Genomic DNA, 23,865 nt, shown 5'->3' with positions numbered 1-23,865 from the left:
ATTTATTCTTAAAGTTGTTTTGGTTTTTTACTAATTCGGCTTTTTTGATTTTCATTTAACTTTCTTTCTTGTCGTCTAGGATTTTTCTTCTTTTTTAACTCTGCTATATTGTAAATTAAGTCTCTACCCCCAAAGTATTTCCGAGTTAAAATAAAAAGAATGTGTTTAGGTGAAATGAACACTGACAGAAAACTGTGCCCATATCATGTCATTTACTTTTCTTTAGAGAGATGAGCAAAAGTAATTTGAACACACCCACTTATATTGGACATTGGGATAATCTACCCAAAAATTAAAACAAAACACTCTTAAATATCTCGCTTCAAAGATGGCTGTAAAACGGTTCCTGACTAACAGAACAGCAGCTGTGGTCAGCCTGAGTTCAGTTACAAAGGATTGTAATAGTGACAGGTTTTCACCTAAAATAATGTCAAAACAAACTATTTGATGCACCAAAATACGAATAAATGCACTGCGTCCATGCTGTTCTATCACCTTTCTTGCAGCTCCGCAGCTCTGTAATAAGCCGTGTATTTAGCCATATTTTAGCAGAACAATGACGAAGCAGAGAAACACAGCACTGAGTGAATTTAGGCGTCTAACTGACAGGAACTCAAACTGACCACAAACTTTTTACAAACATCTTTCAAGCCAACAGTGTGTGATGAAGGGTTTTCAGTGGGTTCTGACTTAAAGCTCTTTGTGAAACTTCAGTATCGGTGACAAATGTGTATCACTTAAAGTGAGAATGCTGTACAGGCACTAAAATATGGGTCATTCTCCCCCCCCCCCCCCCCCGTAATTACAATACATGAATTCTCAGTGGAACAAGTTAAAAACTGAGAATTTATTCATTTTACAGTAATAACCTCAGAATGTAAATGAATCCACATTATTTGATAAAAAAAAGAAAAGAAAAGCTGCTAAACGGTCTTTCACGGAGTGTACAGCTGTTCAAAACACAATCAGAAAACAACTTAAAGTAAAATGGCACTTTAAAGTTTGACGTATGTACAGTATGAAACTACAAAATTCATGTGCAACATATTCAGTATGCAACAATCAAAGTGTACCAGGCAGCAGCATCCTCATCCCCCAGAGTGCAGACATGTGACTTCCTGTGACACCAATGTGCATGCACCTGCAGAATCTTCAACCCTGTCGGCAGGCACTTGCTGTAATGAGGCTCAGCGTGAGGCAGAGAGCTCCACCGCGCCCTTTGTGTCAACCTTTGTTTGTCTTCTCATCCACAGAGTATCATCTATCAGTCCCCAATCGACTAGTGCTGTCTTCTTCTCTCTGTGTGTAGGCGTCTTGTCCCGGCAGCAGTCTGTCCGGGCCGTCATGAGAGTGCTGAACGTCTGCTCGACACTTGGAGCAGCAGAAGAGCGCGGCGCAGAGGCGTGTGCGGATTGGCCGAGTAAGCAATACAAACATGATGCAGTTGGCCGCTCCCTGCGAGGTGTTCCCAATTCCCTGTTGGGTCCAAACAAAAGCCTTCAATGTTTATTGATGTATATGTGCATGCTGCAAATATGGTTACTGATTTTAATGTTGTTGTTCTCCAGGAAAGTATTGCATCATAAAAAGTTTTATACCATTTTTAACCCAGTTGAAAAGAGAGAGACCGTTCATGTTTAAAAATATCTGTCAACACAGGAACTTCTCATGATGAATGTGTGATGATTCACAGACTTGACAGCATGCAATCACACCATCACAAGTTCAACAGCACATAAACTAATGATCCTACATGTCAGCACATACACACCCACACAAAACAACTCACACACACAAGATTTAAGAAGTGAAGAAGTCTTAACAGGAGAATAAGTTAGATTAAAAGGGCACTGGTAGACATCTGCTACATTGGACATGATTGGTTTTAAAGAAACTTTAAACTCACATGTAGTGTGACCAGCACTGGGTTCTGGCTGGCTGGGGAGCCGGCGAGCAGCAGTATGAAGCGCACGGTGCTCCAAATGCGCAGGACGATGAAGATGATGGGAATGAGTGTCAGCTTCATGTCCGCCATGGAGGAGAAGGACTGTGACGGAGGCCTGTTGGCCAAGATGGGACGGTACTCGGACAGGGCAGTATGCTGCGTCAGACAGAAGAGACCAGATTTCATACAACAAAAAATCTAATATTTTAAAACATGAACCAATTCAAAAAGTCTGAATGCAGAGAATGAGATGTGTCGAGGATAACAGAACATTTCCTTACAACATGGCGGCTGCTTGAGGCAGACGTGCCTTAAGAACAAATGTTAGTCACTGCAAAAGTTGTGTCTCTCATTCCGACAAACTTGGAGGCCACGGGACAACAAACAACTTAGTGTTGGTTGGACTTCATTTATTTTTTGAAAATGTTTTGTTATTTTGTACTGCACTTAAATGAATAATTGAATAATTGAAATAATTGGCATGTGGATATAATTTGTATTTATCAATACGTGCATTTTAATGGTGATCCAAACTCAGATGCAGATGTAAAAATGTCAGAGTTAGAGGGTTGTGCAACTATGAATTATGTGCTTTCTCCGTGCGTTCTAGCTTTAACTCTAAAATATTATAAAATCTACATTATCGTTATTCAAAAAACATCTGAAAAGGACTTTAAAGATGCAAAGCTTTATAAAACTTCCTGGAATTCATGTAATGCAGCTCAATTTGTGACTGTAATCTGCAGGTACATAGAAACCATGTATCCTCACCGCTATGTGGATGTGCCTCTTGATCAGGATGTACAGGACAGGCAGGGTGAGGTAAGCCAAGAACTCCCAGATCTTTCCAGTCAGCAGCATCCACAGGACCCGGTCAGGAGCGTGGATCCTGACCCAGCACCAGCCCACCGACACCTCTGACGCATCGTAGCCAATCTTGTTCATGCACACAGCTGCAACGGTGATGGCCAGAGGAACACCCCAGCTGGTCCACAAAACAGAGGATTAAATATAACTTCCTCAAAAAGGTCAACTTTCTATCTTTAAACATCTCCACAAAATGTGTACGAAGATGTTTAGAGGGGTCAGCATCCACAACATTTGCAAAGACATGTGACAACCATGTGAGAGATTATCTTGTGCCAAAGGCTTGTTTGTGTAACTCCACGCTGTAGAGTCCCCATTAGTGTTGCTTTTGATCTGCATGACATAAAACCACAACATGATTTCACTTTAACAAGTAATCCCCCTCTTAAAAGAATACTGTATTTTATTGGCAGTACATGGCTGATATAAATATCACAATGCCCAAGTCGTGTGTGTGTGTGTGTGTGTGTGTGTGTGTGCGTGTGTGTATGTATACAAGCCTCTATGAATGGCTCTGTTGTGCAATCTTCAATTCAATGGCGCATTTGATAATTCCCAGAAAAAGATTTTGGTAGACAACAACAGACGCTGTGTTGATGCGTACATAGGGTTGGAAATGTTCTTGTGTACAAAAATAGATCAATTATACAGCGGCGTTATCCCTTCATAAGTCTTCACAATCATTATGGACCGCTGTCCAGAAGCAAAACTGACACGAAGTCAGAGTAAAGTCTAGCTTATAATAAAACAAGTGGCTTGCTAAACCAGTTATCAACCTTCAAATAGATGCTTGTAAAACCGTGAAACCTTGTTCGATGAGGTTTTTATCCTGAGAAACTCCAACAATATTGGGTGATAATTATGCTTAAAAATAATGAAATGTGTCATAAATTCTGCCTGATATTTTGTGGTACATCAGGCATAAGTTCAATTATGAAATATGAACATATATTATTAATGTTCATATTTCTGTGCCTTTTAAAAACGTTGTGATGATTTAAATGAGTTGATTTTAAAAACTTGTTACTGTAAAGCATCTTAATCCCAAGAATCCACCTGCTGTGGAACAAATACAAGAACAAACATGAATGGAAATGTCTTCAATTTCATTCTTTCTGCATTTGAGTTTCATATTTTGTGCATTGGCACGGGGAGAATAAATCAGTGTAAATGAACCAATAACAATCGTTTCCCCTGATGATGTCAATTCTAGTTTGGTTGTACAAAGAGAGACTCTGACTGGCTCGTGGAGAACTCAAGAGATACTCTGGGACATTTATTTTTATCTTTTATCTTTAAATTGTAGAGTAAACTGTCACGATTTATTACCGATCACATCTAACGTTTTGTCGTTGTGATAAAAACTGAAGTTGATTAAAATATTTAATTCGATGAAAAGTGGAAATGAATAATAGTATATCATTTTATGGCAGTTATATGATGTGGACATTTATTTGACATGGGAGCAACAAGGTTTAAGGAATGCACCATAGACTGTAAAGATGCACAACTAAAACAAACTAAACAAACAGTGTTACAGCTCAACTAAGTTGAAACCAGCACCTGTACTCTGTTTTCCAGTTTAATAAAGTAGGTAGCCAACTACTTTTGTAATGTATAGACGTTAATTCGGTTTTAGGTGAGTCGTCCCCAGGTAACGTCCCAAGATGCTTCAGGGTACACAGGTGGGCGGCATCCCACTGAAGTTAGGCTGCTTAAACCTAACTGCTGTAACCGCGAGCTCCAGATTCACAGATAGTTTTAATTTAGCAGCCTAACTTAGCGGTCAAAAATAAATGTACAACCAGCCCACGTAGTTACCTGACGAAGTGGAAAAACAACACCAGGCTGTCAGCGGCTCTTTGGCTTGACCTCACGATGAACACATACAGGTAAACAGCGATGGCCACGGTCCAGAAGAAGGAGCTCGTGTTGGCGAACGTGGACACGGCTCCCTGCGCGATGCAGTCCAGCGAGTCGGTGCGGAAAACTGTCCAGACTCCGAAGGCGTAGGAGACGGCGGACAGCCAGTCAGACACCGAGAGGAAGACCAGCAGCCTCCGCGGGGTTGTCCTCAAATCTGCCCAAATAATGTAGGTGAGGATGATCAGCGAGGAGCCCAGGAACGACAGCGCGCATGAACACAACACCACCACCTGCTCAGAGAAGTACACGACTGTCCGATTTCCATCTGCCATGGTTCAGTGTGATTTAGATATCACGGTTAAACGTGCAACAACGTGTTTGGAAGCACACGAGCCGACTAGTCTATCATGTTAATACTTTGTATTCACTACCATAGTCTCTCTCCGCATTATCTTCCCTCGAGTCGAGCTATATGACTTCACAGACTTTGCTTTGCTTTTGAAGCAGCCAAACAAACTTTTCTTCCCGTGTTTAACCCCTCCCTCCCCGCCTCCTCTCTTCTCACTCCTCGCTGCACCAACCAGTACCCAAAGCAGAAGTCAGTCAGCTGCTAATGGGCAGACTCATAATGCTCTATTTTTGGATCTAATGTTATTTACTTGTGTAACCCTAAAGCTCTGACAAATTTGTCGCTTAAAAAAACAGAAGAAGAATCCTGTTTATTGCCAAGTGCATACAAGGAATTGACTTTACTGTATTGTTGCAAGACACATACATTTAGAGTAAAAATAACAATAAATAAATATATAATACCAATAACAAAATGTTTAAACTGTGTGCAGTTTAAGTGTTGAAAAATAAAATGGCTACGCAAGAATGTTAAAAAATATATTATAGGGGATGTACAAAGGTTCACAGTAATAATAGCAAAAAGAATATGCAATGTTGACAACTTACAATCTTTTATTATATATTATTAAAAAAGTTTAAGTTTCCATTAAACATGCCAAACACAGAGCACTAGCCTGGTCTTTTAGCAGTCAAGTATAGAATCTGATTATATTAAAAAAATTATATTTTCACATAAGCTGTAACCCTTTTATAATAAATGTCCCACTCCACATTAAAGCTTGCAAATACAGTACAATTGCTTTACAGAGCGCAAAGTAATAAAACAATCATATAAAAGAAATAACTTACAATAAATAGATAAGAGTATGTAAAAACGTCCTCAGGTTAAAGTAAGATAAGCTAAGACAGTAAAATGGCAAAAGAATCACTTGAGAGCACATTTGCGCAAGGCTTGAATTTATCAATAAGTAAATAAATATTAATAAAGATATTATTTATTTCAGTTAAAACCTAACGGCAGCATTATAAACTGGAAAGATTTATTTTGTGCTAATGCCATGTTTGTTCTTCTGTGTAAATATAAAAAAGCCCCAAAATATCATTTAGATTGCAACTAAATGACTTATCAATAAATATTTCAATTGTTTTTTGGGTTAACTGGATTAATTGTATGCTCAATAAAACCTCTTAAAAATAGTGAAAAATGAAACAGAAAAAGAGGCAAATATTCCAGTTTGAAGACATTGAAGCAGTGACTGGTTTTTGCATAGTAAATTATTGGAATGATTAATTTAGTTGCTAATAATGTTGATTTGAAAAAATCAATTGACTAATAATTTTAGCACTAATTACTGTATAATAAATATGAAGGTATTCTGCAGAAAAGATATGCAATTTCTCAATATTCCCCGGCCCTGTGCTATAGCTGAAGTGACTGAAATCTTAGTGAAACATCAAATTTAAACAGTGCAGGTGAAGCACATATTTAATTTCATACTTGAGGACCCCCTATTTTGAGGATGGTGCATCTCAAGGGGTAAAAAAATGACCCATCCAACATGTAAGCTTTCTATTGTAGGAACATCTGAGACCGACCCTCAGTGAACTGAGACTTTCTCAGCAGTAAAAGACGTTTAGTTCAAATGTGCTGTTGGTGGTCACTTTTTACCTCAACATAAATGTCCTCGTAATAAGGCAGTCCGTTCGCAGGCTATCCTTTTATAAAGTACGCATTCGAGACATTTGAGTAATGAGTAATGTCTGTCGCGCTTTATGTCCAGCAGCTGTTAATTTTTAGTGGCCTTGTAATTATGGGACTAAAGAATTGGAAGTGTATAAAGATTTAAAGCCACGAAGCAGCGACCTGTGAGAGCAGGATTTTACTGCTTCTTCATTGCTGCAGCCCCTAAAACTTGCAACCCCTTTTTGTGTTTGCAGCAATGCAGTGGCACGTTGTCTCTTTCCTGCCTTTGTCTGCAGCAAACATGCGTATTATCATCACAATCACACATGACAAACAATCACTTTTACAACATTTTCCATCAAGTGTTAATAAATCAACTAAACAAACAAAAGCTGTATTTTGGATCTTAAATCAGGAGCATTCAGGAGATTCAGCTGCGTCTGCGCTGGCTGTGCGTGTCCGTGAAAACTTAGATTAGTGTGCACCTGGCATCCAGGCCATTCTGCCCCATCTGCACTCATTAGGTCGACTGTGTTCACATGGCAACGTTATTTTTTCAAGGGTTTCAAAGTGCTGCTTTTACACGGCGCAAAGTGGTTTATACAACACCATTTCCCCACAATTACAAAATGCATGTGTACTGTGAAAACAAACTAGACAAATGAATGAATCAGTCTTAATGTAACTTTTATTTACTTTTTTTGAATTACAGTTATAACTTCTGACCTGAAGAAACCATTAGGCTGCGACTGATAAATTAGAACAAAAATACTTATAACTCATGAAGCAAAATTACATTCTGTGACAAAAACAACATGACTTTGAAACTGAAAGATAAGTTATCTGAAGTCAAGCTAAGCAGAGCCATATTTTCTAAATGAAATGGATTTTAGATAAAAATAATGTAGGTTTTACAAATTGCTGCAGTGTTAAATTAACAAAAGCATGCTGGGAGGTTGCTCTCAGTCACAAGATGGCAGTAGAGGACCATGAAAGTACAACCCAGTGTAGAAGTTTGATCCAATTGTAATTATTGTCCAGGCTGTTAACAGAAAGGCCATGCGCTCACTCAGGTGATGTATCTTCAGTTCATTCTCTATCTGTTCCTCAGCTCTAGTTAACTTCTACAGTGTCAGCACATGTCAAAACTTACAGTAGCGGCAGGATCCGTGTTTGCTACAATGCTGATGTGCATTTCTTTCGTGATGGCTGTGATCCCAAGGCCTCTTATTGCAAAGAATTTCTGCGGCAGTAAACTTGCTGATTGCTTAGTTCTCACTCCTCACAACAACCAGCTAAGACACTGCCAGAGAAACACCCACAGCAGCCGCAGCCCGTCCCTCCGCCTGCCTCCCCCCAGCAGGATCCTGACTGGTATTTGCCGTACACTTCCACCTGTGAGTCGGGCACCGTTGATGCTCACACTTTTCCTGCCAAGCTTCCTGGTGGGGGTCGTTGTTGGAAGGCAAGCTCTACAAGAGAAGTAGGAAATAATACATTTGAGTCATGGAATAAACCGAATGTGACCTAATAAATTGTAATGTAAATTTTAAATAAATATCAGTTTCCTTTTAGGAATCCTGTATTAAAATTTAAAGACTCCCCTCCATAACTCAGCTTTATAGGGCGGCAGCTAACGATTTTCTTTCATTATTGATTGATCTATTGATTATTTTCTCAATGAATCGTTTGGTCTATAAAATGTCAGAAAATAGTGTAAACATGTCCATCCTAGTTTCTCAAAGTCCAAGGTGATGTCTCAAAATGTCTTATGTCAGTCCGAAACCCAAAGATATTCAATAATTTCATATTGTGAGGCTGAAAACAAAATGTTCTGCCATTTTTGCATGAAAAATCCCATCAACGATTAAGCGATTATGAAAATATTATTACTTTTCTGTCGATCGACTGATCGCTGCAGCTCTACAGTTTTATATAACTGCGATGCATTGCTGAGTCTACGCTCCGCTGCTCAAAGTGACCCAAAGCTTGTTCTCAAACATATTCTTGATACTCCTCTAGCCTTTTATGCAGCATCACTTTAAGTGCACACAACTTGGGCAAATACAAACACCCCCAAACTAAGAATAGACTTGCCATGACTCATGATTTTGCAACAAAAACCTCTGTCTTTGATTTTTAGCTCTCATCTATTTGTGTGTGAGTGGCTATCTGTTGACATGCGTACCATATAATGCAGGTTCCTGTGTGTTTATGTACCTAAGAGACTAAGATCCCCTTGCAATCAGTTGCATTTGCTCGCTGCAGTGCTATTTTTGGGCCGGCTGACCGCTCCATACTGTCCTCTCTCCCTGTGGACTCTGCTTTGCTGACAGGACAACATGGATACTAGAGAGCAATCTGTGGTCACTAGCCAATGAAGGAACAGAGGGAATTATAAATATATGTGTGGGGAGGGATGTTTGGATGACATACAGTCAGATGAATGTCCTCTATCTGGTGTATCTTTACTGATGAAATCTGCAGCAAGGCTATTTGTAGCTCTCCATGTCTGTCTTGGTGCATTTTATGACGAGTTTTTGGTTGTATAACTGGAAATTCCTTGCGTGTTTTGTGGTTGGAACAGCTTGACCTTATCTGATGCCAAAGAGACAATTTAGATACTTCTAAGAAAAATGTTGCGTGATGCTGGGATGCTGATACTTACTGTCTGCCCCTGTCTTACACACACAGACTGACACACACAGAAACACCTCTTGACCTGCCTTTACTGAACACATGATGAGAGGATTTCCTTCCTGCTCAGGGCTTGATGTAATCCCTAATTACAGGATTGAGGAATGTCAGTGAAAACAACACCCTGCTTACTAAATAAATGACTGGCTGCTTCAGTGCATCACACAGCAAACAGCAGCAGCAGGAGCAGCAACGAGCCTCTGCTCACAAACCTGGCCACAAATATGTTCCAGGCCTCAGGCTGGGTTCAGATTTACTGACACAACGTCTTCCTACTTCTGCTCTATTCGCCAAACAAACAAAAGGAAGTGGAAAATTTGTTCACAAATATTAGTGTGAGATCTGGATGAAAATGTAATTAATTAATACTGGTGCAAATATGATTGAGAGCTACAGAGATATCCAGATGAAACGACAGTATTATGGATACAACTAATCATTTATTTAACTAGCGATTCATCTGCCAATAATTTTCTCTAGATGAATCACCCTTCCATAAATCCAAGGTGGCCTCTTCAGTTACATCCTGTGAAGAAAAGCCTCAACAAAGAAGCTGGAATGAGGAAATCTTATTTTTACTTTAAAAATGACTAAACATGATAAAAGTTAAATACATTTTATCTTTGACAGATGCTAAATAAATAACATTTAGGTCACATTCTTACATTCCTATACTTTAATCAAATATTTCCCTCAATTCGAATCATAGTTTTGTTAAATAATAACATCTAGGTAATTTAATGTTATTTTATAAGAAATATTGTTTCATTAAGATGTGCTGAAAAACACCACTGCAAAGTTTAGGTAAGTTTGTCTTATTTCGTTAGAGAACAAAGAATGGTTTTGAAAAAGTAGCATTTTAGTAATTGTTATTAGTTCTTAGAGTATTAAATTATCACAGTGTAAAGTGTAACAGTACATAACATGTAATGTTTGTCTTAGTCTGGCATTTGTTAAAGTAACCATGGGACTCTCACATGGGACGGGTTGTAACAGAATACCACGCTATGATTCTGTACAGTTATTATACCGTGTACATTTGTTTATCTACGCTTATTGAAAAAAACTGATATATAAACGAGTGTGTGTGAGTTAAATGTACAGACAGGAGCAGTCTGGCTGCGCTGTCACACCTACACTTTATGTTGATCATTAATGATCAGAGAACTTTTTTTTAAAGCTCACAGCTGATGTTTTTTAACAGTTAATTTAATATTCTATAATGCTGTAATGTAAACTAACATGCTTTAGTTATATAACATATTTTAGTTAGGTGCTATTTAATTCTGTTTATTATTATAATTATTGTAACTAATAATAATAATGGTAATAATAATAATAATAATAATAATAATAATAATAATAATAATAATAATAATAATAATAGTAGTAGTAATAATAATAGTGTAATACCGTGAGTTCATGACATGTACAACCTACAGGTAACAATTATCCTCAGTAGCCCGGTAGACCTCCCATCACATCACCAGAAATGACACACATATTATACAGACCCACCTACACTTCCTGAACATGCTGAGTCCCTCTGCTATCGGGCATCAGACGCTGAAAAACATACTCACCCAGCTAACTAACGTCTCCAACCCCGTGCACTATACTTCACCTCCTCGCTCCTCTCCGCTGTGCACTTCTTGGTTGTTCAAGTATCGGCTAACAACGCTCAACACAGTCGTGCTGCCCTGCTCCAGTCCCATTCCACGACCCTAATCATCTTATGGCTAACAATGACAGCAGTATTTACTGTAGAGCCATGTTTCTGAACAATGCACACTGATGGCATGCCTGGTGCTGGAGCTTAGCCTCTCCCGAGGTTTATGCAGCACAAGTATATTGATTTGGCTTTTTAGACGTTTTGATTTCAAATGATCAATTTAAAACCTCCACTGGAGGCATTTTACGTCGATAGAAAATGATTAGCAGTAATACAAGCCTGGTTTTGACAGTTTTGGGACTTTTTTCACTTCTCACTTGTCAGTATTGTGCTGTGTGATAATTATTCAATGGTGTTGAGTCTGTATGCACAAACCCCTGGTTACCAGAACACCGTTGCCCCAGTAACTATCTGCAGGCTTGACGACACACATGTAAAATACACAGATCATAGTACACGAGACACTTAATGATTATCGTTGGAGTCATTTGAGTGATTAATGTATTTGAGTTTTGACAGGCACATATGAGTTTTTCCTGTAGAGTGTGACACGTTCGTCCTGAGTCATGAGCAGAAACTCAAATCAGTTTTAAACCAGATACAAATCCGCTGTGAGAGAATTGAGTAACACTGAACTCTCTATGTCTTTAGTGATTTTCAGGAAGGTGAGGCGGCCTGCTGGGTCTCCTGATGGAAACCTGCTTCCAGTCTGAACAGAAACAGCTGCCTCTCTTCTCTGTGAGGATCAAACTGTGGGTATAACAATAAAATCTCGGGGTCTTGTCAAAGGGTCACCGTTGGTTAGTACGGCAACTAACGATTATTTTTATTATCGATTAATCTGCCGATTATTTTCACGATTAGTCGTTTGGTCTATAAAACGTCAGAAAATAAAAGTGATACAAGTCCATCCCAGTTTCTCAAAGTCCAAGGTGTGTCTCGTTTTGTCAGTTCAAAAGCAAAATCACTTTAACAACATAAATGATCAAAATAGTAGGCAATTATTTTTCTGTGGATCGACTAAATATAATATATAATAATAGTATTAAATATAGTTAGTAGAGTAATTGTTTGAGCTCTACTGGTGGTGCTCTGTCTGTGCGGAGGTCACTGTGCCACTGTGTGAGGGGTAACTGTTTGTTTATATCTCTGAATTCAGTGAGCTTTTGTAAAATTACTTTGGCATGTTAACATCGAGACTCAGCTTGGAGGCTTTCTTAGATCTGCTCTCTTCAAATTTAGCATTTTCTCATTTATAATTCAATCAACTTACAGGCCTTCCTAAGCGGATCTAAAGGCCTCATTGTAGCATATTTTGATTTCCCCACACTAATTAGTGTTTCTGAAGTTTTACTCAAAGTGCTGTGCTCCTCTTTCTTGCAATAACAATTAACCTAGACGCTCACAGAAGTGATCCGTTGTAATATAACATGTCAGAGACTTAAATTCACGCAGTTTTTACACTCACCAAGCAGCAGTGGAGCTTCTCCATCCACGCTCGTGTCCACAGAGTGCTCTGTAGTGTTGGAGTCTGTCCACGGGTGCAGCAGGGCTCTCTCATTGTGTGGGTCACCTCACCCTTGGAAACTGTTGACCACTTCTCTCTCTCTCTCTCTCTCTCTGTGGCTGTCTCCCTCTGCTCCACTCAGGCAGTACAACAAGTCAAGGCATGTTCCAACACGCCACCAACAGCCGGACGGGGTGCATGAGCCTGCTCCTACACCAGAGGGGGAGGAGCAGAGGATCAGAGAGGGGGGAAACCCAGGAGGAAAAAAAACAGCATGACTCAGCCTGCTTCAATCGGTTAGCATACACAGCTTTCACTTTGAGCACTTTAACACATGATGGAGTTATTGTTTATACGGTACATTAAGATTAATTCTCTGTGTGACACAGTGAAGTAGAATTCTTTACAAAAGCAGAGGTGGTGAGATCTTTTGACGAACTGACGAGAGAAGAGCATTTTTTCAATTGGACTTACTCGTCAGATTGTCTTAGCTATTTCATAAATCATAAAGACGTGCTACAGTTTGCCTGCACGCAGTGAATTCTTTCTGTTTCCACCGTCACTGCCCCACGGGTGGCACTTCAAAATGTTGTCTGTCCTTCCTGGCTAATGAGAAAACCTCAGTCATCACTGGTAGAAGCTGAATAGATGCAAGTAAAATGAATATCCTAAAATAGAGTCCCTGTTTTTTCCCTACCACAGCAGAATGAATAGTTTACAGAAGCTGTAACTGGGCACCAGCACAGCTTACAAATGAAAGCTGCTGATTTATCAAATCACCTTGTACAGTAAACCACTTCATCCTCCACCATCAATTACTGATGAAGCCCATCAGTATGAATTACATGACTGTGAATACCTTATGGACCATTAGCAAAGATATCGAAAAACCTGTGAAATATAATTTTTCTTCCTTGATCTGTAATGTTTCATGTCAAATATGAATTAAAAAGCAACTCATTAGTGATAAAAAAAAATATTTTAGCTGATCCATCAGAGTGAGTTTTATTTATATATATATATATATATATAAAATGTGCATTTATTCTATTAAGCTACTGACACATTAAACTGTATCAAATGTGCAGAATCATCACCATCCATGAGTGCTAATTATGCAGCGCTGCTCTGATGCAAGCTGGGGGGTTTTACTAGAGGAGGGGTGATGCCAGTTCATCACTGCTGTAGTGGAAGTTGATCACTAGGCAGATTCTGGATGCAGTGGCAGGAACCAGCTCAGCAAAACTCACCTGCTACAATATGGTCCCAATCTGGCTGCCTGAGCATCTCTAAAGCACCGTACTGCAGCCCATCAACAGACTGATGACCTTATCAATGAAAGAGCAAAGTCACTATGATGTTACGCCAAGAAAAAACTCAAAGCACTTTGCTGCTGCTTAGAGGTTTGTCTTTTCCCCGCTGACAGTAACTAGAAAAGCTGGTCAACTTTGTAAAAGATCAGAAGTGGCGTATTTGCCTGCAGACACTTGCTTTAATTTATTGCAAGCAGTGATGCGGCACTGCACTGCACAGCAGCGCTTTGACAAAGTGCCAGCAGTAGTTTCACCAACTGAGTTGGTTCTTAATTGATAGAAGCATGAGCTATCTGTTTGCACAAGAGTGAAATATGGACCATCGTTGAGCTAGCCCACTCACAGGAAATTATTTTCCCGCACTTTAATAGCTAAATCATCTCGTAAAGTGTAATTTATTCATCTTCCTACCTGGGACACAGACTGCAGCTAAGGACTCACACTTGGATCTGTGTGAGTCGGGGGAGAAGGAGCCCCTAGCCCAGCAAGTTCAAAGCTTGCTGCATTGATTACATCATCGGAACTGGAGTGCTGGAACGGGACAATGCACCATCGGAGAGGGGGTTGGGAGGGGCGGGGGGGTTGGGGCAAACGGCTAATCTCACCATTGCCTCCCTGTGGAGCTTCATGAGCAGTGTGTGTTTGTGTGTGTGTGTGTCTTTGTCTTTCTTCTCTGTCTCTGAACTCAGCTCAGTCCGGTCAAAAGTGAGACGGCCTGCTCTCCCTCACATTCACCACCACTGTGTCACGTGACTGAAGGACTGTCTGTGTCTGAGAGCGAAGGATGTGCATCCCTGTGTCTCTGTGTGTGTGTGTGTGTGTGTGTGTGTGTGTGTGTGTGTGTGTGTGTGTGTGTGTGTGTGTGTGTGTGCTATTAGAGGCCAGCACTGCAGGAAACTCAGCTGCTGCAGGACACTGCAGGATTGCTGCTCTGCTGCTGGCTCACTGGCTCTTTCTCTCTCTCTCTCTCTATTCGCTCAGGCAAATTGCTCAAGGAGGATGGTGAGAGCATGTGCTGCATACTTTTTCAGCAGGGGAGAGGGGGGTGAGTGGAGGAAGGAGGAGGGGGGGGGGGGGCAGAATCACAGTGCAGAGCACGCCGGTGAGGCGCTGTGCTGAGCAACTGTACCTCTGAGAGAGACTACAGTAGAGAAATTGGAGACGAGTAAAGCGGGTGGGAGGTGGGGGGAGGGCAGAAGTGAGGGGCAAGTAACATCAGGTGAGTGCGGCAATTTCCGTTGCTGCCGGTGCAGCACCCACCCTCAGTGAAAGTGTGAGCAGGAGAACTGCAGATGTTCCAAGATGATGTCAGGCTCCGGATGTGGCGCGGACCTGATGTACAGTTTGCTATCACTCTGTTCCCTCACGCTCACCCGCCTGCAGTGGGGAGGAATCTAAAAGCCAGTGAGATGCTTTGGACTTCTGCCTCACAAAGCTGACGACGCAGGCTTTTTCAAGGTCTTAGCACAGTTACCTGAGGTGAACTCAGAGCTGACCGAGCCTGGCTGGATCTATAATCCAGACCTCGCAGAATTTTAATACTGACTCACTTTTATATGAAGCTTTTTCGCCCACACGCTATTTTTACATGGCCTTTGAAAAGGCTCCTAGTTGAGCGTAGTAGACGGTGCAGTATGGCATAAAAGACAAAAGTAGCAATATCGACTTTTAAAGCAAGAGAGTTGCTGAGATACTGCTGCTGCAGAGATATTACCAAGTGTAAGCTCTGAGAGACTTTTCATTTCTGTTTTTATCTTAGAGACAAAAAAAACATTTAAACGCACAAACGCCTCAATACTTTCTCTCACAGTTTGTTCTAAACTCTCCAAAAATTGTCTAAAAGAGCTGCATTCTGCCTGTATCCACTTTTAGGATGGCAGAAAAGTCCTCGTAGCTAGAGCACAACTTCATGACTGCACCACAGCTCCCCTGTCCCATGCAGGCCACTGTAGCCTCATTCTCATTTCCCCATTTTCAGCACCGACAGCACAGGATCACTGATGCAATAGATCCTTCTTACCGGCGTCTAGCATCATATTCACAACTAACACATGCTGATGAATATAAACCCACAGCAACCAGAAAAAAGTCGAGAGCTGGGACTGTCTGTACTCTCCTAAAAGCTAAGTCAGCAAAGATGAAAGTCCCCTCTAGTGGAGGGAACTCTTTGTATCCTGGTTAGTCTTTGTGTCCTTGTGTCTTCTCAACCAGCCGATATCTGACACGCCGGCTGCTATTTCCAGCCTGTACCATGTGTTAAACATGGATGAGGGAGCAGTGGAGCCTGACTGCTAACTGACTGGCTGTCTGGCTGGTTATTACTGGTGCAGAGGAGGCTGACACTGATGAAACAGAAGCAGCCGGGAGCTTCAACACTGCAGGCATGCACACCGACATACGTATATATATCAAGTGCTATGAGGTTGATATAAGAAATACACCATCCTATGCAAAGACAAAGGCATAAAAGGTAAATGAGACTAGAAAAGAAATAGATATTTACCTATGGATGAGTCTCGGACGACATCGCACCCGGGGCGTAGAGGAAGAAAACTTCTCTCACTCTGAGCCTCTTGGTTGCTGGTGATGTGCTTTCATGGCGCTGCAAAGTTGACTGCAGCATTGCCTCCTGAACAGAATGACATTGTTTGCGCTCTCTCTCTCCCTTCTCTCTTTCCCTCACTCCTCCTCCTCCTATACGCGCTTGCTCCCCCTCCTCTTCCTTGCACGCTTGCTGGCAGCATAAACTGCACAGCTCAGCAGTGTTCCCCCACTGCCGCAGCAGATCCTGCATGAGCTCTGCGTATCTGAGTGGGATGGGGACTTTTAAAGGGGAACGCAACCTCCAGGGTCAGTGTGCGTGCACATCCCTAGTCTGCCCTCCTCTCCTCTCTCTCCTCTGCAACACCCCTGAGAATCATCAATGTAAAGGACTCCTCACCAGAGAGACCGCCTCCACACACACACAAAACTCTGCAATCCCTTTTATTCATTTTCACACTACAGCAAAAGCTGCTTTGAGATGTGAGTGTGCTCAAACCTCAATGAGGAAGAGTTTGAGAGGCCGTCCTCCTCTGGTGTGCTGTGAAACCTGTCATTATAGTTCTAAAATCTAATTTCCTCTGAAAATGTCTGGAAGGAATTGTCCAGGTATGAGTTGCAAAAAGATGTATTTAATTTAACAAAATGTAGATGTAAGGCGACACTGCGTCAAGCTAAATTAGGAAAACACAGACTTGGTCGTCATTCTTTTATCAAAATGGTTGTTTGTCACCTGGTGATACTGTTGCGGTTAATTCATTTTACCCGGAATTCTTATCGCTAAGAATTATTTTTTAACCACGTACGTCAACAAAGCAGAAAACACGAGCCGCACCACAAGATTATTGCACACAGATTGGCACACATTTTTGACAAATGAGCAATAATCGTGCAATCAGTAAGTGAATGTCGCTATCTAAAAGCTGCTATCCCAACACTCGCTCAAAGTTTCACAATTGTCAAGGTACAAAATCCCTTTTGGTAAAAACGTCCTTAATCTCAAATCTCTATTACCTATTACCTGCATTTCATTACTCAAGGTGCACTGTACTACTGGTGCTATTCTGCAGTGCGCTAAAATATAGAAATATCTTGACCAACCAAATTTGTCTCCTTGTGCGTTGCACAACTTTGTGGGAGTGAGATCATCCATCATTTAGTCAGCCAATAAGGTTGAACTTCTCTTTCTGCAATGTCTTTACTTCACATGCGCTGCATGGGCTTTGTATATATAATGGTGGCTCCATTATAAATTCTGTGCGTTTAAGGCATCAGCAACTTGGCTGTTCTCTGCAGCAATGCAGCGCTTTCTGCTTCTCACTGCAGGAGGCTTTTTTTTTTTTTTCATGACTTTGTTCTGCCCGGGTCCCCAGTTGAACTCTGTAATCTTTTGTCCTCTGGTGCAAAATTAGGAGCTGCATGCTTCTCATATTAACCCTAGAATCCATCAAGTCAAGCTGTGTGCTTACCTGTTTCAAGCACATTAGAGTTTGTGTATTATATCAAGGCTTTTCACCCTTATTAGCTTATATCTCTGCCCTTATAAGATACGCCACTGCTGGAACAGATTGCTGAATCAGCTAAACTCGTAAAATGGAACATCTCTGTCTACTGGGGATCAGCTACAAAAGGCTGTCCATCAGTCAGAATGAATCATAGGTATGCATCATGCAAATTAACCATCAGCTGAGAGCGAAACATCTTTCCCTGCATGTACGATCTGCATGCAGTGCTGCATCAGTGTGCCGAGCATTGCAGCATCTGTCCTCTCCTCTGTACTCTGTGACACCGGGGAAAATGCTCCCGCCAGCATATCCCTCACATAGCCAACGCCATTCTCAGTAATGGCATCCCCTGTGATGAATAAGCCATGAGGAGGGGCCCTTTTACATGTCCTATTAGATTACATCCCTATGCTTTACCTGGCTACTGTCACCTCATCGCCTCTGGCTCCGCACTCTTCTTAATATTCTCTCTGGTTAGCCCAGCCAAGGGCAGAGTGTTTAAATGTGTGTAAAGGCTCATAGATCATATGAATGTAGAGATTTGGAGTTGACTCATCGATGCAGGCTCTCACTCATGTTCATGCTTTGCATTAAGGTCTGGGGAAATTGCCTGACGATTAGCATTCTTTGCAGTTGATATGAAATGTATAGTTAAATAGCTAAATAGTTTTTTTTGTGCCCGGTATCATAGCAGCATCATTGTCTTATGAAGCATGAGCTGTAACACACCTGACGTAATGCTGAAAGAAAAAGGGTTTTCTATCACGTATGGACAGTCTTGACGCGTGCAAATAATGGACTCGAGTCTAACCCTCGGCTGGTGAGTTTGCGTCTTTTTGTTTTTGCCATTCACAGCCCATTCCTCTGCTCCATTGATCTGTCGGGGAAAGATAATAGACACATTGATTCACAAGCTCAGCAGCTTGCTTGGTTTACACATCAATTCAGACTAATTCTCAATAGTCCTCTGTCAAGGAGGAGAATTGCCTTGACAGACTCCTGGGTCTCTGAAACTGTGGATTTAAAAGCGGTGGGTGTACAACACAGCAGAATTTATTTTTGAAAATCTGACGAGATGTGAAATAAGATAGGATTTCAGTGTGCATGAGTGACATTATAAAGGACATTCTCAGGGGAAACCTGACATTGCCAATGGAAGATAGTCAGAGGAGGTAATTGAGGCTAGCAATGAATTAACTTAAAAAGAAAATCTTTCTCTCTCTGCTCACTTCGGTCAGTCCGGTATAGAGATAGACTGAATGATGGGATCCTGATTCGGTAGAAGAAGGTGCGTGGTGTGTTCACTGCACCAATGCTTCTCTGTTGACCTCATTTTGTAAAGCTGAGCAGATTCCTCCGAAGGCCAAGTGGAGTGAAAAAGACACACTGTAGACAGCGAAACAGGTCAAACGTGGTTGAACAGAAATGACTAAGCACACAAACTGTGTAACATTCAGAATTATGAATTCACAACAGATGGATTGTTCCAGATATCATTTATTTCACTGACATGGAAACACTCTTTGCCACTTTATCAAAGAATGACTCAAGACATTACTCACAAGATATTAAAGATCCAGTTTTGAACGGCAGAGCTCGATATGTGAAACGTATGAAGTGCGAAGAGTCGTCAGTTCCTCCCTCAGTATGAGAGAGATAGTAGTAAAAGGTCTATGATGGATTGACAGTATGGTGAGTTGCTGAACTTCTGACAGCTGGCCACTCTGTTGTGGCGAATTAGCAGCGGCTTCGTCAACTGTCGGTGTCAGCAGCAGCCAGTTTGCTCTCTACAGAGGTGCAAAGCATAACGCACAGATCAGCTTTAACTCAGAGAGACTAAAGCCTTTAATGAGGCCTTCACAGACATATCACTTCAGTGTTAAGCATCCCTATGTAACATTTCAAGATAAACAGTAAAAAAAGATATTAAGTTATGTTGCAGCACTTTGTGTATTTTAGATGCCTGCACGTTGTATTGCAGGTTAAGTTAATATTTCTCTGAATAGAAAATAAAGACTTTAGACTTTGCGTCCATCTTATCTGTGGCAGTAGCATGTATCTGCAGTTAAGCTTCAAACCAGCTAAATTACACTTATTAAGCGTCACAGCTTTCTTTTGCTGAACAACTTTTGTGAACAAGTTTACACTGAACTATAAAACAAAATGATCATCTTGAAAGGAATCAAGGACCTCACTTTGATGAAAAATATCCTCTACAGGGAACTGCCACAGTCCATCACTGTAATGCTGCTCGGGTTTTTTTATGAAACATTAATATTTATGTGACAACTTTGTGTTTAATATAAAATGTGCTACGCTACTGAATATAGTTTCCACTTTCATTTGTGCCATTTTCATATGCAGATGTGGCTAGCAGCTTGTTATTTTGGTCTTTTTCCCTGCTGCATTGTGTTCTGTGTTTCAGGTTCATGGAAGAGTGTTGCATATGCTCCATAACAACCCGTGTTATCTGGAGATGTGTGTTGACTCCTGGCCTACATTCACTACTGCCATTTGTTACCGTCAAAAACAGGTATAGCACACAGGGACAAAGACAATTTATAGGCTCCTCCAGAGTGACCTGTCATGACGTCTACGTGTATCTGCCCGTGAAGCATTTCAGCAGCAGCTCCGGGGTGATTCCTGACATCTGCACCGTCTTCACCAAGAACCCAGAAACTCTGAGAAGTCTGCTGCTTAATGAGAGAGGCGTAAACTGGAGGAACGGGCTCATATTCAGAGGTATTGTGGCAGAATGAAGGCATAACATTTTCATTTCCAACGATGCACTGGTTGTGAGTCTGTTTCGCTGTTCTTTTCAATGTACCCAGCCTATCTGTAGCACTCATCCCCAACCCCATTAATTGCTAGTAAAGACATAAATCTTTATAGAAAGTCTACAAATATATACTTTCAGAAAAGAAAAAAATTCATTTGGTCGATCGGATGAACGGTTGTTGATAAGTTGACAGGCAGACATACATACAGAGACTCCTTCCACTTTAGTTTGATAAAAAACATATCACCAGACTTAATCTTTAAACTTAAATGTGGAACAGGCTAATATGTTACGCTATTTAGCCTTGAGTCTTCAAACATATTTGTGTTTGCGCTTGTAAATTGTAAATTAAAAGTTCCAAAAATGAAGACATTTTTATCTGCCTCTGCAGACTGACCATTAAGATCTTAACCTATTGAGTCAATATAATGCAACACAGCACGGGCGGTTTATATTTCAGAGCAAATGCAAAAATATAATTCATGATGTGTGATTGTTTTTCCAATCGGATGGCTCTGTAACATGTAATTTTGTTTGCTCATGCATGATTAAGGATGCACTGATCTGATATGCTGGAATAATATTGGCGGCGATACTGACCTTATTAAGCGGATGAGGTATCACAATTGATCTACACTAAGCACAGTCTTTGTCAATGTCTTTATAAAAATGTTGTGTCTTTGCTACGAGTTACATTCTCTCAGTCACGGCAGGCCACAGACTCATGTTACCTTTTATATACAACTCATTCCAGAGTGGTTTACAGATTTTAAATGTTCACATTGGTGCATCCTCAGCCATGATGATGAAGGTAAATTAAAACAAATCATCACTTATGCTTATGTGTCTCTGAGAGGGATCCCAAGATCACATTGTCATTGTTGCCTCTCTCAGTGGGCTTGATATCGCAGAATATGGGGGATATAACCCCTTCGTCTACCACAACCATGAAAATATGAACCGGCAAGAGTGAGAATCTGAAATGTATTCACAACCTCACTTCACGGCAGCGGCATTCTTTTTTTTTTTTTTTTTTTTTGCAACTGAGATTTGAGAGATTAGAAAATATGATATGCATCCCTTTGATTCATGTTCATAATTTCTGTTCACATTTTCCTCTGCCGAGCAGGAAGGTGTTGCCGCTGCCAATTTTCATCCTGGACGAATCCCACGCGGAGCTCGTCGACGCACACTTGCCTTATGGAGGCAGCCAGGAGAGCCTCGACCACGTGAGAGCCTGTATCCGCCATCTGCCGAACCACTGTGTGACAGATGAGAAGGGCCGGCCCGTGTCGTGGATGCTGTCTGACGAGCTGTGTGAGCTGAGGATGGCCTACACACTAGCAGAGTACAGACAGGCCAGTCACCTCCTGGCTCTGTCTTGGGCCCTGATCCGTAGGATGAGCTCTGCAGGTCTGCCCGTCTACTGCCACGTCAACCAGCAGAACCAGACCACCATTAATGCTGTGACCTCACTCGGCTTCTCCGCTTGTTCCAATGTGGAGGACGTCTCGATGCTGCTTATATGCAAGGACAGAGTCTGAGTGAGCCTAACTAATGACAATAAAGTCTGTTGGATGATTGAAACCACACTGGAAAAGTGATGTTTTATTGTAAAAGTGGAAAATGTAACAATTGCTCTGGTTGTTCTGTGACTTCTGTTTCCCTGCAGTACACGGGGGATGCTGCCCTTTAGAGCGTTTAGTCCAATTCTGACAGCAAACTGCAAGTAGAACAAATTCTAAAATAACATTTTCTGTGGCTTAAGGGTGGATTTGATGAATATGCCCGCCATGCTGCTCCTTTTAATTCCCCGTTAAAATGTCCGTCAATATGAAATAATTATTTAAGGTTAATGCATAACTTCAGTTTGACCCTCTTCAGTTTAAAGGAAAAGACGTCTTAATCACCCAAGGAGGCCCTGGTCCACCTGGGACCCCTCCCTGGAGGTGTGCTGCTGTGCCACTGCTGATTGCCTCTGTGTTTTAGCAGCAATGCACCATTCAAGTCTGCAGGCAACTTGACAAATGAGCAGCAATCTGAGCAGAGGGGATGCTCACACTGCACCACACATCCTGTCCCAGCCACATCCCCCTGTCCCGCAGTGGTGCACCTCTTTTAACTGAAACCCTTTCCTTTCTCTAATCCTTCAAGTGCTCTTCTCAAAGTCACACAAGTACACGCTAAATACATGGATGCTGACGCATGTGCATTCAAAGACACGGCTAATAGAGTGAACACAAGCCTGTACATTTCTAGCGCTGCTTTTTTATAGAAATCTGTATTTTGTTCAAAAGTTGCACAAATGACCATACTCTATCCATTTAATAAATACAATAATTTGAGTGCTTTAGGTTTCATTTTGTAAAATTATAAATGATCATAAGAGCATGTCAATAAACTTGTAAATAGAGCTGTAACTAATAGTTGATCAATCAAATTGGCAACTACTTTCATAATAAACTATTTTAGTCACTTTTGAAGCAAAGAAGCCAAACATTTCTTTGCTCCAGCTTCTCCAATGTGAGGACGTTATGCTTTTTCTCTGTTTTTATATTAGAAATTGAATGCATTTTGGTTTTGGACTGTTTGTCACCTTTGGTTCTGAGGACAGGCACTTAAAACAATTATTTTATAGACCAAAGTATTAAAGGATTAATCAATAATGAAAATAATGTTTAGTTGCAGCACCACTTGTACATTTTATGTGTTAAAATCTATCAAAATTACAAGTGTGATTAATATTTTGTGTGAAGGTTAAAAATGAAAAGAAAGGTCAGATGTCCAGGAGTGCTAACCCTCACTAAACATGCGCACTACTCTAATAACTGAAAAATATTCTTGTCGCTGTCAAAAGATTTCTGCTTTACAAAGCTGGACAGCACAGGTCTTATATTGCAAGCCATCTACTGAAATATGAGATATACTCTCACCTACAGCATGAATCTATTTGAGTGCTCAACCTCCAACACAGTCAAAGAGGAGTAGGACGATTTAAAAAAAAAAAAGGCATCGGGTGGGTTTTATGCAAGCTGCATCGGTTGCAGATCTTTACTCCTCTCAATGTAGATTTGTGAGTCAGCTAAGAGGCATAAAACTGAGAACTTTAAGTACCTGCAGCTGAACTCGTTTCTGTGG

The 23,865-nt window shown here is 41.0% G+C and overlaps 2 protein-coding genes across 2 annotated transcripts; one reads left to right on the top strand and one right to left on the bottom strand.

Moving 5' to 3' along the window:
* Positions 1-198: 198 nt before the first annotated feature.
* gpr157 (G protein-coupled receptor 157) lies at positions 199-5,202 on the bottom strand. Its single transcript, XM_029436486.1, has 4 exons — positions 4,634-5,202; positions 2,717-2,930; positions 1,907-2,101; positions 199-1,476 (listed from the first exon to the last, which is right to left on the bottom strand). Exons 1-4 carry the CDS (start codon positions 5,008-5,010, stop codon positions 1,258-1,260), a joined length of 1,005 nt encoding a protein of 334 aa, XP_029292346.1. The 5' UTR covers positions 5,011-5,202; the 3' UTR covers positions 199-1,257.
* On the top strand, positions 4,774-23,155 carry LOC115011353 (glycine N-acyltransferase-like protein 3). Its single transcript, XM_029436487.1, is given in 8 exon segments — positions 4,774-4,909; positions 11,734-11,834; positions 12,732-12,885; positions 20,374-20,481; positions 20,564-20,690; positions 21,857-21,925; positions 21,928-22,271; positions 22,400-23,155. Coding segments are annotated over 4 exon segments (627 nt in total). The 5' UTR covers positions 4,774-4,909; positions 11,734-11,834; positions 12,732-12,885; positions 20,374-20,394; the 3' UTR covers positions 22,400-23,155.
* Positions 23,156-23,865: the final 710 nt, after the last annotated feature.

The sequence above is a fragment of the Cottoperca gobio genome, chromosome 7 (genome assembly GCF_900634415.1).
Source record: "Cottoperca gobio chromosome 7, fCotGob3.1, whole genome shotgun sequence".
In the NCBI taxonomy this organism is placed as follows: Eukaryota; Metazoa; Chordata; class Actinopteri; order Perciformes; family Bovichtidae; genus Cottoperca; species Cottoperca gobio.
The sequence above is the reverse complement of the archived record's forward strand: the minus strand, read 5'-3'. Positions and strand labels throughout refer to the sequence as shown.

What these genes read in the sequence shown, in the direction of transcription:
- gpr157 (XM_029436486.1), bottom strand. Translation starts at nt 5,010, where the DNA reads ATGGCAGATGGAAATCGGACAGTCGTGTACTTCTCTGAGCAGGTGGTG. An exon ending in AGAGGCACATCCACATAGCG is followed by an intron (nt 2,102 to 2,716) that starts GTGAGGATACAT and finishes TGTCTGACGCAG; the next exon opens with CATACTGCCCTGTCCGAGTA. An exon ending in CAGTGCTGGTCACACTACAT is followed by an intron (nt 1,477 to 1,906) that starts GTGAGTTTAAAG and finishes TGGACCCAACAG; the next exon opens with GGAATTGGGAACACCTCGCA.